Source organism: Homalodisca vitripennis, chromosome 2 (assembly GCF_021130785.1).
Source record: "Homalodisca vitripennis isolate AUS2020 chromosome 2, UT_GWSS_2.1, whole genome shotgun sequence".
Lineage (NCBI taxonomy): Eukaryota > Metazoa > Arthropoda > Insecta > Hemiptera > Cicadellidae > Homalodisca > Homalodisca vitripennis.
The window spans coordinates 176,078,961-176,094,171 of record NC_060208.1 but is presented as its reverse complement, the minus strand read 5'-3'; the positions used below and the strand labels follow the sequence as shown (position 1 = coordinate 176,094,171).

The window sequence follows — 15,211 nt, the reverse complement described above, 5'->3', positions numbered from 1 at the left end:
CATTTAGGATTCATACTGTATAGACTTTAGTTACCTACACAAAAATTTAATTCGTGTATTTGGTCCCAATAGGATCAGAAATAAAACATTCTTATGAAAACGATTCATAACCCAAGCATGGCACGAAAGTCTATAGAAATAAATAGTCAATTAGTCCGTTAAATGTTGAAGTTATAAGTGGGTTTGGAGGTTGCAATAATAAAAATCTTAAACAACATCTGATTAAGTATTAATGATCATCTATTAAATGAGCTGTCACAGTAGACGATCTCCAGCAGACTGAACACCGCGACCTGGCGATCTTCACGGGACTTGGACTGTATTTACTAACGGCTACTCACTCGCCACGTGCGGCAGGAAGAGGCTAAACAGCAACAGAACATAAAATACACCCGGAGCCGGCACGCAAACAAGGTGTGGGAGCCGGGAGTATTATTGGCACAAACACCATCCGTCAATCCTGCTATAAAAAAAAAATAGGCCTGCCGGTGTACTTCAGTCGTGTTTCTGTTAGCTGACTGAAGTCTTCCTTCTGTAAACGTACAGTTCGGTTCCGGGGGTTCCTGAATGGAGCCGAGCCACACGGCGGGAGGTAGGTAGAGTGATTATTGTCCTACAGTGTCTTACTGCAAGAAGCACTTTTCCACCATCCCCAATTTTCCAAATTAGATTGAAATGGGATTTCACACTTCAACCGTCCACGCTACTCTGATATGAAATGGCCTTTTAAGGACCCACGTTCTTTGTTGTGAAATAATAGCTCACTAGAAATAACCGTCAAGTGGCACATTTTCAATTCGACCACAGGTTCGCTCGATCCAACCGCGTATGAAGATAAAAGATTGTGTAATCGCATGTTTGGTAAGTTACTCAGGTTGTCTATGTCAGTAACAAAAATTGAGACCGCTAGGTAGCAGGAGCATGGTCGATGTCTGTTTACTGCCGTGGCTGCAATATCACAGCCTGATAGCCCTACTCCCTCCACTCCGAGTACTGGGAAATATTTATCTTTGTCCCACCTCCCTCTCTCTCCCTATCTCAATCATCAATCCTAGAACGGCGTGTAGCTCCTAGTTCGTGTTGTGGTAATGTTGGAATGAACAAACAAGTTGTATACTGCACTACTTTTGATTTTTTCACAAATTATTTGAAAATCCTTCAACTGTTCCGGACACAAATGTAAAATTACCAATAACAGACTATTCATAAGAGACATGATGACCATTGCGGTGTCAGTTCGATTCATCATGAAACAGCTTTCTGTAACGCGATATCTGCCTAAAAGCAATGCCCGCGGACCGAATTTATTGATGGATATTTTTTATCTAGACTTAAATGAAATATTTTAAAATTATCGCTGTTCTTGAAGCGTCCTTTAGACACATTGGTTTGTTTTGTTTAATTGAGTCTAACGTGAAGAACACACCGATATTTGACCCACGGACATTAGTAACACTTGAAGTGTTCGTTAATCTGCTACAAGTCTGCTACAAGGCAAGGTGAGAGGCGCCTTGTAACTAAGTGTAATTAATCAGACAAATGACCACCAATGTAGCGTGCTCGCATAATTATATCTCGCTTATAATTTTTCATACTTCTACGATTACAAAGCTTGACAATCACTCCTGGGAATCTACGCTGGCCTTGCACAGTATTAGCACACAATAAGAGGGTCAGGTGTCTCCGCTGGTCCGTCCCACACCGTTCTGTCAAGGCGAACCTCTTCTTGAGTGGACGCTACACTCCAGCCGCCCAGGAAAATACGTAAAATTCCGGTTCCATTCCAGCAAGTGAACTGGGGTTCAGCAGATGATGTTGAGCAAAGGAACGCAATCAATCATCTTGCCGACTACAGCAAGAAAAGGCGACACGTGTTAGAGTGAACTTCGTAAAGTGAAGAATCACGAGATCGGCCTAACCCCACACAACTTGGCCTCAATCTAAAATCTATTACCGTAGTAGGTTGTTTAAAATATACGCCTATCAGTGTTATTACACAATCACAACTCAGATTTTCGTCATTTGTGATAACACACGAGATATCTACAGGCGTTGGATCTCGTGTCTCAATGAAGCGTTCAAGTTCTCGGTGTCGTGGTCGTTGGCGTTAAGATAAGAAGTAATAATTAAGGCCTGCATATAGTGAGGCGGAGAGATAAATTCAAAGACGCAGCAGCTTGGTGACATCTAGGTCTAGACCAAGAGTGTGGTAATACAGAATCGACGCACCGTCGACTATTTCGGCTAATTAAACAAACGTATCCAATGTATTGGTGTATTTATCATCAATCTGAAATACAAGGTAGACTTTGATTCCCGAGTTACATGAAAACTGGAAGTGAATTTTACCTCATTACGTCGCTGACTAAATGGCGTTTTCACATTACTTAGTTTTTTACAGTTTACAGTAACGTTCAATTTACAAAAAACTTGAGTTGTTAACATATGATTTTATTTATATTTATATGTTTTGGATGTATTCTTGTTCTATTACATTTGAAAATATGAACCGTTCCAATAAGATTGAAGCAATGTGCTACACTAGAATCGGGAGGCAGCAGCCAGTCCCGTACTAAGGTTTAGAACTACATGACTACACATGCACTGCTGGTGTGTGTATTATACACATTATGTATACCATCGCCTCTCGCCTATGACAACGTCCGACGTCTTATAGTGATACATAAGTAAATTAGCCTGACAACTAACTCTTCGTTCCAACCAAATAGTCCATGAAAACATTTATACGGGTGTCTTAAAAGTCCCCCCCCCTATTAACTTTCTTATGAATAGAGATGGAATGATCTCTATTCATACTGATACTTTGGGGGATGTATATATGACCAACTAAGGTTTTCGACATATGAAAATGGGATATTTTGGGGGTAAATCAAAATGGTTAAATAGGAACCCCTAGCAAGTGACACCCCATTTTAAATGTATTATAAAAAGAAGAAGAATGGAGCAAACTAGGGGTTTCTAATGTTACTCTATCAAATTTGGTCGCAAATTAAAGTTTGAATTTTGTATGAAAATCCCACAGTTAAAATTACATTTAATTAAAGTCACTGTAAATAAGATAAAACATCACTTAGTAATTATTCGGAGAACTTGGGACACAAAATCATAAAACAAGTCATTACAAGGATCAAAAACATCATCAACCACGATTAACATAACATTTATTAGGAAGTCCTGCGAATAATGTATATAGCCTATAACCACTTTGAGATATATATATACAACTACCTAAAAGCTGTGGGGCTTCAAGCGAGAACTACCAGAGCAATAAAGACGAGATACAACACAAAAGACACATCTAGCCGAGCTCTGTACCTCTGTAACATAGAGCTTCCTTTAATCTTTACCGACTAAGATTGAAACAAATACTACGTCATATTACGTATAGCTTCTAAAACGTATTAAAATGTGTCTACACATTTGTTTGTGTAGCTTCAGAACAGAACAAATATTATAGCAGAACTTTTTTTTGATAAATGTACATATGTAGGTAGCTATGGAATGAAAACACGATTTTCCGTAGCCCCGAGGCGGGCGGGGCGCCTACGCATACTCAACGATATTGAAGCGATACGGCTACGGCTGCGGGAACGATGTGTGGACGAGTCGAAAATAGACGGTAAAACTTAATGTTCGGGAACAGCTGGTGGGGCAGCGGGCGCGGGTCTGCTCGACCACCCTCTCGAGTCTAGACCGACCTACCTTCTATCGATCATAATGGAGGGATTGATGAATGAGCCGAGCGATCTGAGGATAGCGGAGTCTCCCTCACCACCTGGGTGTCAAATACTCTATGCGTAAATCTAAAGGTTTACGTTCGTCTGAGGCCTATTTGAATTGTTTAGTAGTTTTTTGAAGTTAAAGGGTCTACTGAATTTTCTGATATCGTACGTAGACTATGTTCCAATTAAAAATGCTGCAGTTATAAACATAATTACTGGTTTAGATAAGTTTTGTACTAAACCAAGTAATTATGTTTATATAAATGCAGCGTTTTTAATTGGAACTAAGTATATATATACAGGGTGATTCGGTTAGTGTTACCGGCACTTTCTGAGCTGATTGTACTATAAAAAATAAAGAAAAAAGTTCATATAAAACATGGGTCCGGAAATGCTTCCTTACTGGGTTATGGCCAATTGAAGATTTCACCAAAAAATTGTGTGCAGGAGGTCAAATGATGATTTGCCGCGTGTTTATGAAGAGATATTTATAGGCGAATGCAACTTTTTCTAACGGATTTTTTAGATGAGAAATTGAATAAAGTTCATCTCATAGCTGTATCTCATTTAGTTTTTTTTTTTATACTACAAAAAACAGAAATAAAATAATTTTGAAAAACACTTTTTTAAGGTTTAACGGACAATTATTTTGTTAAATAGGCATTGAAGGACCCACATTTTTACAAAGAAACTTGCAGAAAATTTAATTCTGAATAAAAATTATGTGCCACACGGCTATTAACAGCGAAGTATTAGTTTTCTGGAATTTAATTTTACAACAAACATTCTACCAAGCAAGAAATTCCAAAGCAAAGGAAAAACCGCATTTTAATGACATAGAGTAGCCTACACATAAGATTTATTAGGATGCAATTTAAATTAAGTTTTAAATAAATTATTGTTTTTCATCTAAAGCTTATAATACTACGTACCACTTTCATAACAGGTGTTCAAAAATCAGTCCTTGTACTTCAATACACTTAGCAGCTCGCTTTCTGATTGATCGAGTTATCCTCCGCAACGCTGCACGATTGTTTTTGATTTTGTGCGGCGGCATCTTCCAATTCGATTTATTAACTCTTCACGTGTATTTACTTTTTCCTGGTACACCAGGTTTCTTCATCCAACCCCATATACAGAAATCTAATGGAGTTAGATCTGGTGATCTTGGTGGCCAAGTGTGTGGTCCACCGCGACCAATCCATCGCCCGGGAAACTGCTCGTTTAAGTGCATTGTTACATTATGGGAAAAGTGGGCAGGGGCACCATCATGTTGATAAATAATATTGCACCTTGCTGCTAATGGAACATCTTCTAATAATAGTGGTAGTTGTTCTGTAAGGAATTCTAGGTACATGCGGGAATTTAGATGTCCTCGGAGAATGAATGGTCCTATTAATCGATCATGAATGAAGTCCACACCATACATTTACACTAAATCTGTGTTGAAAGTTTGCGCACGATTGTACTATGTGGATTTCCCTCTGCCCAAGTGTGTTCATTTGTGAAGGTTGTTGACGCCATCTCGGGTTAAATTGAGCTTCATCAGTGAATAAAATGGTTCTATGATGTTGACGGTTTCTAATTAACCAGTTGCAAAATTCCAATCGAAGAGGAGGATCTGTTGGTTGAATACTTTGAACTTGTTGTTTATGGTAAGGGAACATGCTATTTTTGCGCAAAGTTCTCCATACTTCAGACTGAGACACTGCGAATCGCCTAGAAAGACGCCGTGTACTGACACCAGGACTGCGTTCAGTAGCCAATTATAGCCTCTTCCATATCTACATTATTCTGGGCAGGGCGATCCCGATAATTATTAAATACTAGGAAGTTTACCTGTTACTCTTAGGGTACGAAATGATCCACTGATCGTTTTTGGGTTTGGAACTCTGCGATTTAGGAAATCGTCTTCGCTATTCTGCAGTAGCAGCGGTTGCATTTCCGTCACAAAACGCCTAAGACAAATACCATGTCGGCATATTCTTCCGTTTGTAAATAGCAAAGGCATTGCAATTGTGATAGTAAGTTACTTTAAAAATACACTTCACTAACAAACGAAATTAATTGTATTAAATTGCACTCATTAAAACTAGTACAGAATTGGTAACAAATAATTTGGATTCCTCTATAAATTGCAGTGTATTGTTGAACAGCTGATTTGTGATACCAACTTATAAAAACATAATTTACCTTCTGTAAAGCTAACGTGACAAAGATATGTAGGTACATGATGTAACCATTTGGATAGTCCTAAAAAGTAATAGTATTATTGTTTTTTAGTTGAGCATTAATCTATTAAAATCGTATTTACAATTGTATGCTAATCAATTATTTGTGTACCTTATATCATTACATTACGGTGTTTATTTACTAAATACGTATTTCTTGCTTGGTAGAATGTTTGTTGTAAAATTAAATTCCAGAAACTAATACTTCGCTGTTAATAGCCGTGTGTGGCACATAATTTTTATTCAGAATTAAATTTTCTGCAAGTTTTCTTTGTAAAAATGTGGGTCTTCAATGCCTATTTAACAAATAATTGTCCGTTTAAACCTTAAAAAAGTGTTTTCAAAATTATTTTATTTCTGTTTTTTGTAGTATAAACAAAAAAACTAAATGAGATACAGCTATGAGATGAACTTTATTCAATTTCTCATCAAAAAATCCGTTAGAAAAAGTTGCATTCGCCTATAGATATACCTTCATAAACACGCGGCAAATCATCATTTGACCTCCTGCACACAATTTTTGGTGAAATCTTCAATTGGCCATAACCCAGTAAGGAAGCATTTCCGGACCCATGTTTATATATGAACTTTTTTCTTTATTTTTTTATAGTACAATCAGCTCAGAAAGTGCCGGTAACACTAACCGAATCACCCTGTATACAGGGTGATTCAAAACTAAACGGCAATCTCTCGAGAGCTGTATTCTATAGCTAAAAACAAGTAAAAAAGTTCATATAACCATATGCCCGGAAACGCTTCGTTAGCGAGTTACGCCTAGCGAAAGATTTCGCCCGGATTTCAGAACCCTTGGTGAAGTCAGGCCGTATAAAAATGGTAAAGGTAGTTACAAAGATACAAATAACGATTGTTTTTTATGTTTTTATATCTGACAAATTTATTAAAATTCGTCCCAGAGCTGTAAATACAATACTTTCAGAGATATCTTACGTAAAACACAAGAATTTGTTGCAAAGAAATATAACACATTTTTGTGTTTAACGTAAGATTACTTCCATAAATGTTAAATAAAGGTCATTTTTTTCTTAAAACAGATTTGTAGAACATTTAATTCTGAAAAGATTCATGTGAATTACTTAGGAAAAAAATTAATAATAGGTATTGAAATTTAGCTTTATTTAAAAATAAAACAGACGCACAAAAATGCACATTCTTATCTGCATAAAATATTAACTAATGTTTAGGTTGTGAGTAACAGCTGATCATTTATTCAACCACTTTTTTTATCGTCATATTTCTTTGCAAAGGTTGGCAATATCAGCTGATCAACAATTAAGTTCATGAAGTAATATTTGAATAACCTTTATGGAGGTTTTTGTATTGTGGCGTGTGAAGATTGTATTTGTGTGAGATCCTGTGATTATTTGGAAATATTTTTATACAAGTGTATAAAATATTTTATTAAATATTTATTTTTTAAAAATATTTTATTAAATATTTTTATAAAAGTGTATGTAATTATCTTAGAAAATAATGGTAGATTAATGTAAATGGTATGTATTCGTTTGAAGAGTATACGGACATGATACTGATTTACGGCAAAGTTAACAAGAATGGTTTAGCTGCAGTTCAGGAATATCGTGATACTTTTCCACATCGAAGAACACCTGATCGCAAAACATTTGAAGCTGTGGAGAGACGACTTAGAGAAACTGGTAGCTTTAAAACCGAAGCGAATAGATACTGGTCGTCAAACGTAGCGCAAGGAACTATTAATAATGAACAAGCAATAATAAATGCTGTAGAATTATCACCAACCACAAGCACCAGACGATTATCACCAGTCAGTTAAATATTTGCCAGTCAAGCGTATGGCGGACACTTCATGAAGCACAGTTGTACCCATTTCCATATAACACGTGTTCAAGACTTATTAACCGCAAGATCCTAATAAACGGAAGATGTTCTGCCGCTGGTTAATGAAGAAATTGTTTACGACATCAGTATTTTCTTCGGCGTATTCTCGTTACTGATGAATCCTGTTTTACTAGAAATGGAATTGTAAATTTTCGTAATACCCATACTTGGGCGTACGACAACCCACATGAAACTGCGACGAGGCATTTTTCAACATACATTTTCAGTCAATGTATGGCTTGGTGTTCTGGGTGATAATTTGACTGGTCCATTTTTCCTCCCTAATCGATTTAATGGAGTAGCGTACTTAAATTTTTTTAAGAACAAACCTGCCTACCCTCTTGGAAGATATTCCTGTTCAAAACAGAATAAATGCATGGTTTATGCACGACGGAGCACCTCCACATTTTTCTAATGATGTGAAATACTATTTAAAATTATACCATACGGTAGACAATGGATTGGTCGAAATGGACCAGTAAAATGGCCACCACCGTTCTCCTGACCTCACGCCAGCAGACTTTTTCTTATGGGGTTGGATGAAGTCAATTGTTTATTCAAAACGGATTAACACCATAGAGGAGTTACTAATCGCATTACAGAGGCGGCAGAAACTATCAAGAATGCTCCAAACGTTATGAAACGCGCTAGAAAAGAGTGGATTCGTCGTGCGAAAACGTGCATTGCTAACAACGGAGGACACTTTGAGCAACTATTATAGGTGATTATTACAGTTTTATAAAGGTAAATACATTTTATGTTAATGTTCAGTCTAGAATGAATGATCAGCTGTTACTCACAACCTAAACATTAGTTAATATTTTTATGCAGATAAGAATATGGGATTTTTGGTGCGTCTGTTTTATTTTTAAATAAAGCTAAATTTCAAATACCTATTATTAATTTTTTTTCCTAAGTAATTTCACATGAATCTTTTTCAGAATTAAATGTTCTACAAATCTGTTTAAGAAAAAAAATGACCTTTATTTAACATTTATGGAAGTAATCTTACGTTAAACACAAAAATGTGTTATTTCTTTGCACAAATTCTTGTGTTTTACGTAAGATATCTCTGAAAGTATTGCATTTACAGCTCTGGGACGAATTTTAATAAATTTGTCAGATATAAAAACATAAAAAACAATCGTATTTGTATCTTTGTAACTACCTTTATCATTTTTATACGGCCTGACTTCACCAAGGGTTCTGAAATCCGGGCGCGAAATCTTTCGCTAGGCGTAACTCGCTAACGAAGCGTTTTCCGGGCATATGGTTATATGAACTTTTTTACTTGTTTTTAGCTATAGAATAAGCTCCCGAGAGATTGCCGTTTAGTTTTGAATCACCCTGTATACTAATTTAAATATATATATATATATATATATATATATATATATATATATATATATTTTAATAACATTTTTATAAATGGCAATAGCCGAATTTAATTTTTTTCAATAAATATTGAATCACAAAAAGTACTTGCTCCGCCGGGACTCGAACCCGGATCTCAATAAATATATATACCTATTTAACAAAGCCTTTGAAGATTTTTTTTCTTTGACTGTAAACCCTAAAACCCAAACTAACTGTTCTATAACGTTTTCATTTGTTATGGTCCTAGTAATTTTACTGCAAATTGTTAAACTTAAAACAGTATTAAATGCGCTCATAAGAAATTTAGACAACAGGTTATCATATTCCATAAACGTTTTGCTATCGGCACTGGAGACATTATCCGATGATTTCCCATTAACACAGGGTAAAAATGGTTGATAGAAATATATCGTAGTGGACAAACCAATTTTGGACAGAATGTTCACGCGAACAATTCCGTATCACCCGAGCCCAGTTGAATTCATTGAAGTCTTTCCGTGCACATTACGTCTCTGATTCGTAGTTCGTGGTCATCCGCAGAATTCAGAAACTACATTTAGTTTGTAGAGAAAAAGTGTAGTAAGTTGTGACAAAACATGATTACTAACAAGATTAGTCTGAAATGTATACGTCACTGCAAACATTTTACAAAGGATAGTTATAATGCTCTTCAACAAGCTCACGTCCTCTACACACGGCTGCAACAAGTATTGCATTGTTAAAGCGGTGTTGTAGGTCAGCCTTTTTTGTCTCTACTTCTCTCTTCCACTGGCTGAAAACGTGTCCATATAATATGAGTCATATAACACGTGTAGCTTATAGTTATATTGGCATATATCTGATCGGAGTTCTTAATAATTAGGTTTGATACAATAAGAGTTTTATAATCAGCATACGCAAAACTCGTAATTTATTGTTCTTAATTAATATAAAAACACTGTTCTATGTATAGAACGTTAAACTTTATATCACTTCGTTTCTGTCGTAGTTAAAGTTGTATGAAATGAAGATCCACCTTGGTGGAACTCAAACTCAAACAGTCTAGACGAGAGTGGAGTATGAAAGCAGACTGCAGACTGATCGTCTAACATACAGAACAGTGCCTAGAATCTGAGATCTATCCTGATTGGAATAAACGGAAGTGGGGTTTTTCAGTCGATTTTAAGTGGGAGCTGGAGGATTTCATCATTTATCCTTCGAAACAAGGGCTAAATGCAAATGCAAAACTAATTTGAAATTTACGTAATGTGTTACAAATGACATGCAACGGGAATAATTAAAATGGTTTGAACTGTAGTGCAATGCAACATTTGTACAGTCATATAGACACGTGGTCTCCTATATCTCATAGTAAGCATCATCTTCTCTATCTGTGCAACAGAACTTTCCAGTAAAGGAACCTAATTAATGTTATTAGAATCTATAATGGCATTTCGGAAATGTGCTATCATTATATGCAACAAAAGCTGAATCAGGCCCACACACAAGGTCCCTCCAGTGGCGTAGATAAGAAGGGTGTCCTGGGAGGCCGGACCTCTCCCCCAAACGCTAGAAAAATTATATTATTAAAAAAATGTAATTTGTTTTAAAATATTTTCATAAAATAACCCGCAGTTGATTATACATTTTATATCCCTTAGTTGTTTACTATGTTTTGTTTTTAATAAATTTACTACAAAATCAAGTGTAAAATTCGACTATCCAAGTTTGCAAGACGACATTTCATAGCTGCTGCCGGTGAGATCTGTGTGGGAAGTTGTTATACCGGGGCACCACCTCCGCCTGTCTCTGTGTGGAGGGGCTTACCCCTGACCAGCCACTGCACCATTTCACCATCCATTTTACAATTATTGGATTTATTAACGGTTTTAATAACATTTATATTAACTTTAAATTCCGTATCTACTCTCGCGTGACTGATATATTTAATGAAAAAAAAAAAAAAAAAAAAAACACAGAAGTGCCCTCTGACCGCCCCCCCCCCCAAATCAAATTGTTATCTACGCCACTGGGTCACTCACTAGAAAATTGGCTGTAATTATAGACTCTTGTAATCATCCCAATTTAATTTTAGACTCTGATGTCTTTTATAACTTTGGTATTTTTTATTTTAATATTAAAATTTAAAGTGAATCTAACTAACACTTTCGGAACTTACTTATTTTGTAATTTAATATGACTATATTGCTGTAAAAACAAACCAATATCCCTGCTAGATATCTCCTATTGTTAAACATAATTAATTACAATTGGGTCACTTGATAAAGTACCAAATTTAATTATTAATTGCAATTGAAAGTGAGTTGTTATGTATTTGGTGAAAACAATAATTACTAAATTTAGTCTGTGTCTACATCCAACTATGAGTCAAACATTTCTATCGGATATGTCCCAGAACTCCCTCCCCCACCCCATATTACTTGCTGTATTTATTCTAGTTTAATGGGTTTCTAATAAAATGATGAATTCATTGTTGTTAAAGAATGTAAATATTTAAGTTACAATAATATACTTGATTAGCCACTACAAAGTTATACCCTGTAAAGTATATTATACATATAAGCTTCTTTCTATCCTCCATTTCCTCTTGCCATTTAAGATACCTTTTTCATTAAAACATTTAGGTTTTCATATAATCAACTTTAAAACTGACTTTCATTGTAACAATGCTTGTTTTAAGAATTTTAGCCATGCACTAACAAACACCAAAAATATAAAAATTTAAATCAAACTGTCATGAATTGTTTTGTATGTATGGGACTTCATTCTGTGATTAGGCTACAGTATTTATTTTTTAATAATCGTTCAAAATTTTAGGTTATTTAAGTTTCTCTTTTAAACTTACTCCTACAGAAAATCCTCCAAACAGATACTCTTTTATAATATGGTGTATCGAAGAATCTGGGCTGAACACTGTGGATATTATACAGCTAATTAAAAATAATTAAATATTTAAAAACTCAGACCAATACAAGATCAATATGTAATTCCTGCTTTAACCCATATTTTTTACTACTTGGCAGTGAATTATAACAAATTTAATGATGCTACATCTATAATACTGTTGTATTTGCACTATAGATGCGCTAGAAACTGATGATTATCCATATAATACCTAATAATAATAACTACACTTAAACAGTACTTTACAGTTGAGTAAATTAATTTTTATTTTTACTGCTTCCAATGTTTATCAACCACTCTACTGGCAAAATAATTTTAACTCTTAATTGGTGGACTTGTCAAAATCCTCCTACATATACTTTAATGTAAAAATTAAGTACATACCTGAAAAGTATTTGATATGGCAATAATTTCATTCTCAAAGTAAATAATACTGAATGGTAAACATATAATAAAAACAATTCAATATTTGTACATAATACGATGACTCTGTGTGTCATCAAAATTTAATTTTGAGTTTTTATACTCAAAATTTAGGATTAAGATTGTACAAAACACTGAGGTTTTGGTTGTTTTACAACCTGTCCTCATTAGCTAGCCTACTCCACAGAAGCACTGAGTACCTACTTTTTACAATTTTAGCTGCACTAAGAAACGTTCCACTAAAGAAACACTACATTCTAAAACTCAGTTTAAAATCTTATTTATATGGCTTTATTTTTTACGTAGGTTATTATTTTAATTTATAGAGAAAATTGTTGTAATACTGCATGGTACCATGCAGTTTGTTTAAAATCTATTCTTTGCATGATTCCTATAAATTAACACATATGACAGCTAATTATCCTTTATGTAAACAAAAAGTTACTAAATTTGTATAATCCTCAAATAGAGGCTTTTTATACTTTGATGTCAAGTCATTTTGAGCTGAGCAGAGATTATATGATGGCTTATTTAAAAGGAACTATTTGAATTTAACTTGCACCATAGGCTATATTCATCCCAAATTACAATGAACTACTTCTATCAGCCTACTGCAATGTAAATCTAAATATAACAAATTTAATAAACAGAAATCTGAGTTTATTTTGTATTGAATTAACACTCTTTAGAAACTAATTTAACTATGTGAACATTATAAGGACTATTGCATATTGCCTACCACTAAAATTTTAATTAGGCATCTACTTTTTATTCAAATAAAAACAAAACCGATAGATAGTTTACACTGATAAATAAATTACATGATAGTAAATCTCTACTTACTGTTAAAAAATAGAAGTTTTCTTGTTGATCCTAGTCTCTTGATCGGCGACTTGGTCGAGATGCTGATGTTTTCGTCTTCATCCATGGTTTAAACTCAAATACACTAAAGCAACACAACACCAACACAACCAGTTGACTAGAACTAGCACTTTGTATCAACTTAAAAACTCTGGCTTCACTCCCAATAGTTTGAAAAGAATATAAATGAAATATGGAAGAAAAATTAAATCACATACCCTAAAATTTTATTGGCCTATTTATGTTTTACAACTAAAAGAACACATGGGTGACATGTCGCGAAAAAACGACGTTGAACTAACAGCCGCTCGAAAACCAGTAGAAGCCGACAAACGGCCAAACTGAGCGAGACGCGACTGAACTGAAGTGAAGAGAAACAAACGGAGTGGAAGGTGAATCAGGCGGTCGTTGTAGTAAACAAAGTTGCCAGACTGGGCACAGAGCGCTTTCTGTCGTGTTCTATCAGAACTACCGCACTAAAACGCGACGCGAGCATCATCTGTTGCTACCTCAGAGAAATTCACAGAACAGCTGGTCTACAAAATTTCAATATTTCATTAATAATTAACGTCATCATTACGAGAGTCACTCCCTGATTCAAATAAACGGTGACGTCGATTAATTCTTTACTTAGTATAAACTCAGTTTTTCCATTGCAGTGTTAGGGGTTCTATCTTTAGTGAAATTGGAATAAAATAATAAAATTTAGAAGTCACAAATTAACTGATTATGATTAGCAAAGAATATAAAATATATAAATTAAAACATCATGTTACCCAATAATTTTGTTTTCCTTCTCCTTAACCCAATTTTCAATCAATCAACATTTTTCAGACTTTCTTGAAAATTAATATATTTAATTGTGTAATTTTAAATTCTTGCATGGGTTTCAAAAGATATTGTTCTGTTTAGACAGCAGGCATTTAACAAATAGAAAACTCTGAATGGAAATGAACCTTAATTAATGTAGCTTAACTACAATCTATATTAAATGTTCATAGTAGTTACAGCGACGTAACTAGGTTATTCAGCACCCGGGGCAAACACCTATTTTGGCGCCCCTCCCCCCACCAATTGAACTGAAACTAATTCCTTATAACTCCTCTTAAAAAGTGTGGTGTGTCCATCGGTACCGGGTACGCTACATTAATACTATCTTGAATCTTGATCTTAAAATACTCAACCTCAAGTTCAAAGTATATAGGCCTAAATATATTTGGTAAATAATAGAATACGTATTTTCAAAAACAAATAGTTTATTTCAAAAACAACACCATTTATACTAAAAACACTTATGATAGTAAATTATGTAAAAATATTGATTTAAACATTTAATTGTTCTTAGAATTTAACTTTTCGGGCTTTTCTTGCAGCAAATGTACTGACAATCTCACTGAAGCATAGTTTTGAGGCTACCTGGTGCTCAATGGAAATAATCCTAGGTTTGTCAGCCTCTGTTGCCCTGTCAAATTCCGTAAATAATTTTTTTATTATTTTAAGTTTACTAAAACTTCTTTCATTCGAAGCCACTGAAACCGGAATTGTCAAGAAGATCGTAAGGCAAGTCATTATGTTTGGATATACATCCTCCATTTTGTTCACACACAAAAAATTTCAGAAGATCAATCGAATTGGCTGTTTGGATATTTGGTTACTAAATCCAAACCATGGTATTTGAAAACTTTCCACTTCAGTTGCCAATTCGTCTTTGTCCAAGTCTTCTTTATATTTGGAGGCTAATTCAATTGCTTTAGCCTTTAGGTCATCCCCACTCATTGTTCCAAAAGCTAGCTCCGT

General features: G+C 34.7%; 1 protein-coding gene across 3 annotated transcripts in view; it reads right to left on the bottom strand.

Moving 5' to 3' along the window:
- Window positions 1–13,670, bottom strand: part of LOC124355078 (SLIT-ROBO Rho GTPase-activating protein 1-like) — a 338,240-nt gene extending 324,570 nt beyond the window's left edge. For all 3 annotated transcript variants that reach the window (XM_046806007.1, XM_046806011.1, XM_046806009.1), the window contains exon 1: window positions 13,397–13,670. In XM_046806007.1, the coding sequence (XP_046661963.1) occupies window positions 13,397–13,481 (85 nt within the window). In that variant the 5' untranslated portion in view covers window positions 13,482–13,670. The remainder of the gene's footprint in view (window positions 1–13,396) is intronic.
- Between the last annotated feature and the right edge of the window lie 1,541 nt (window positions 13,671–15,211).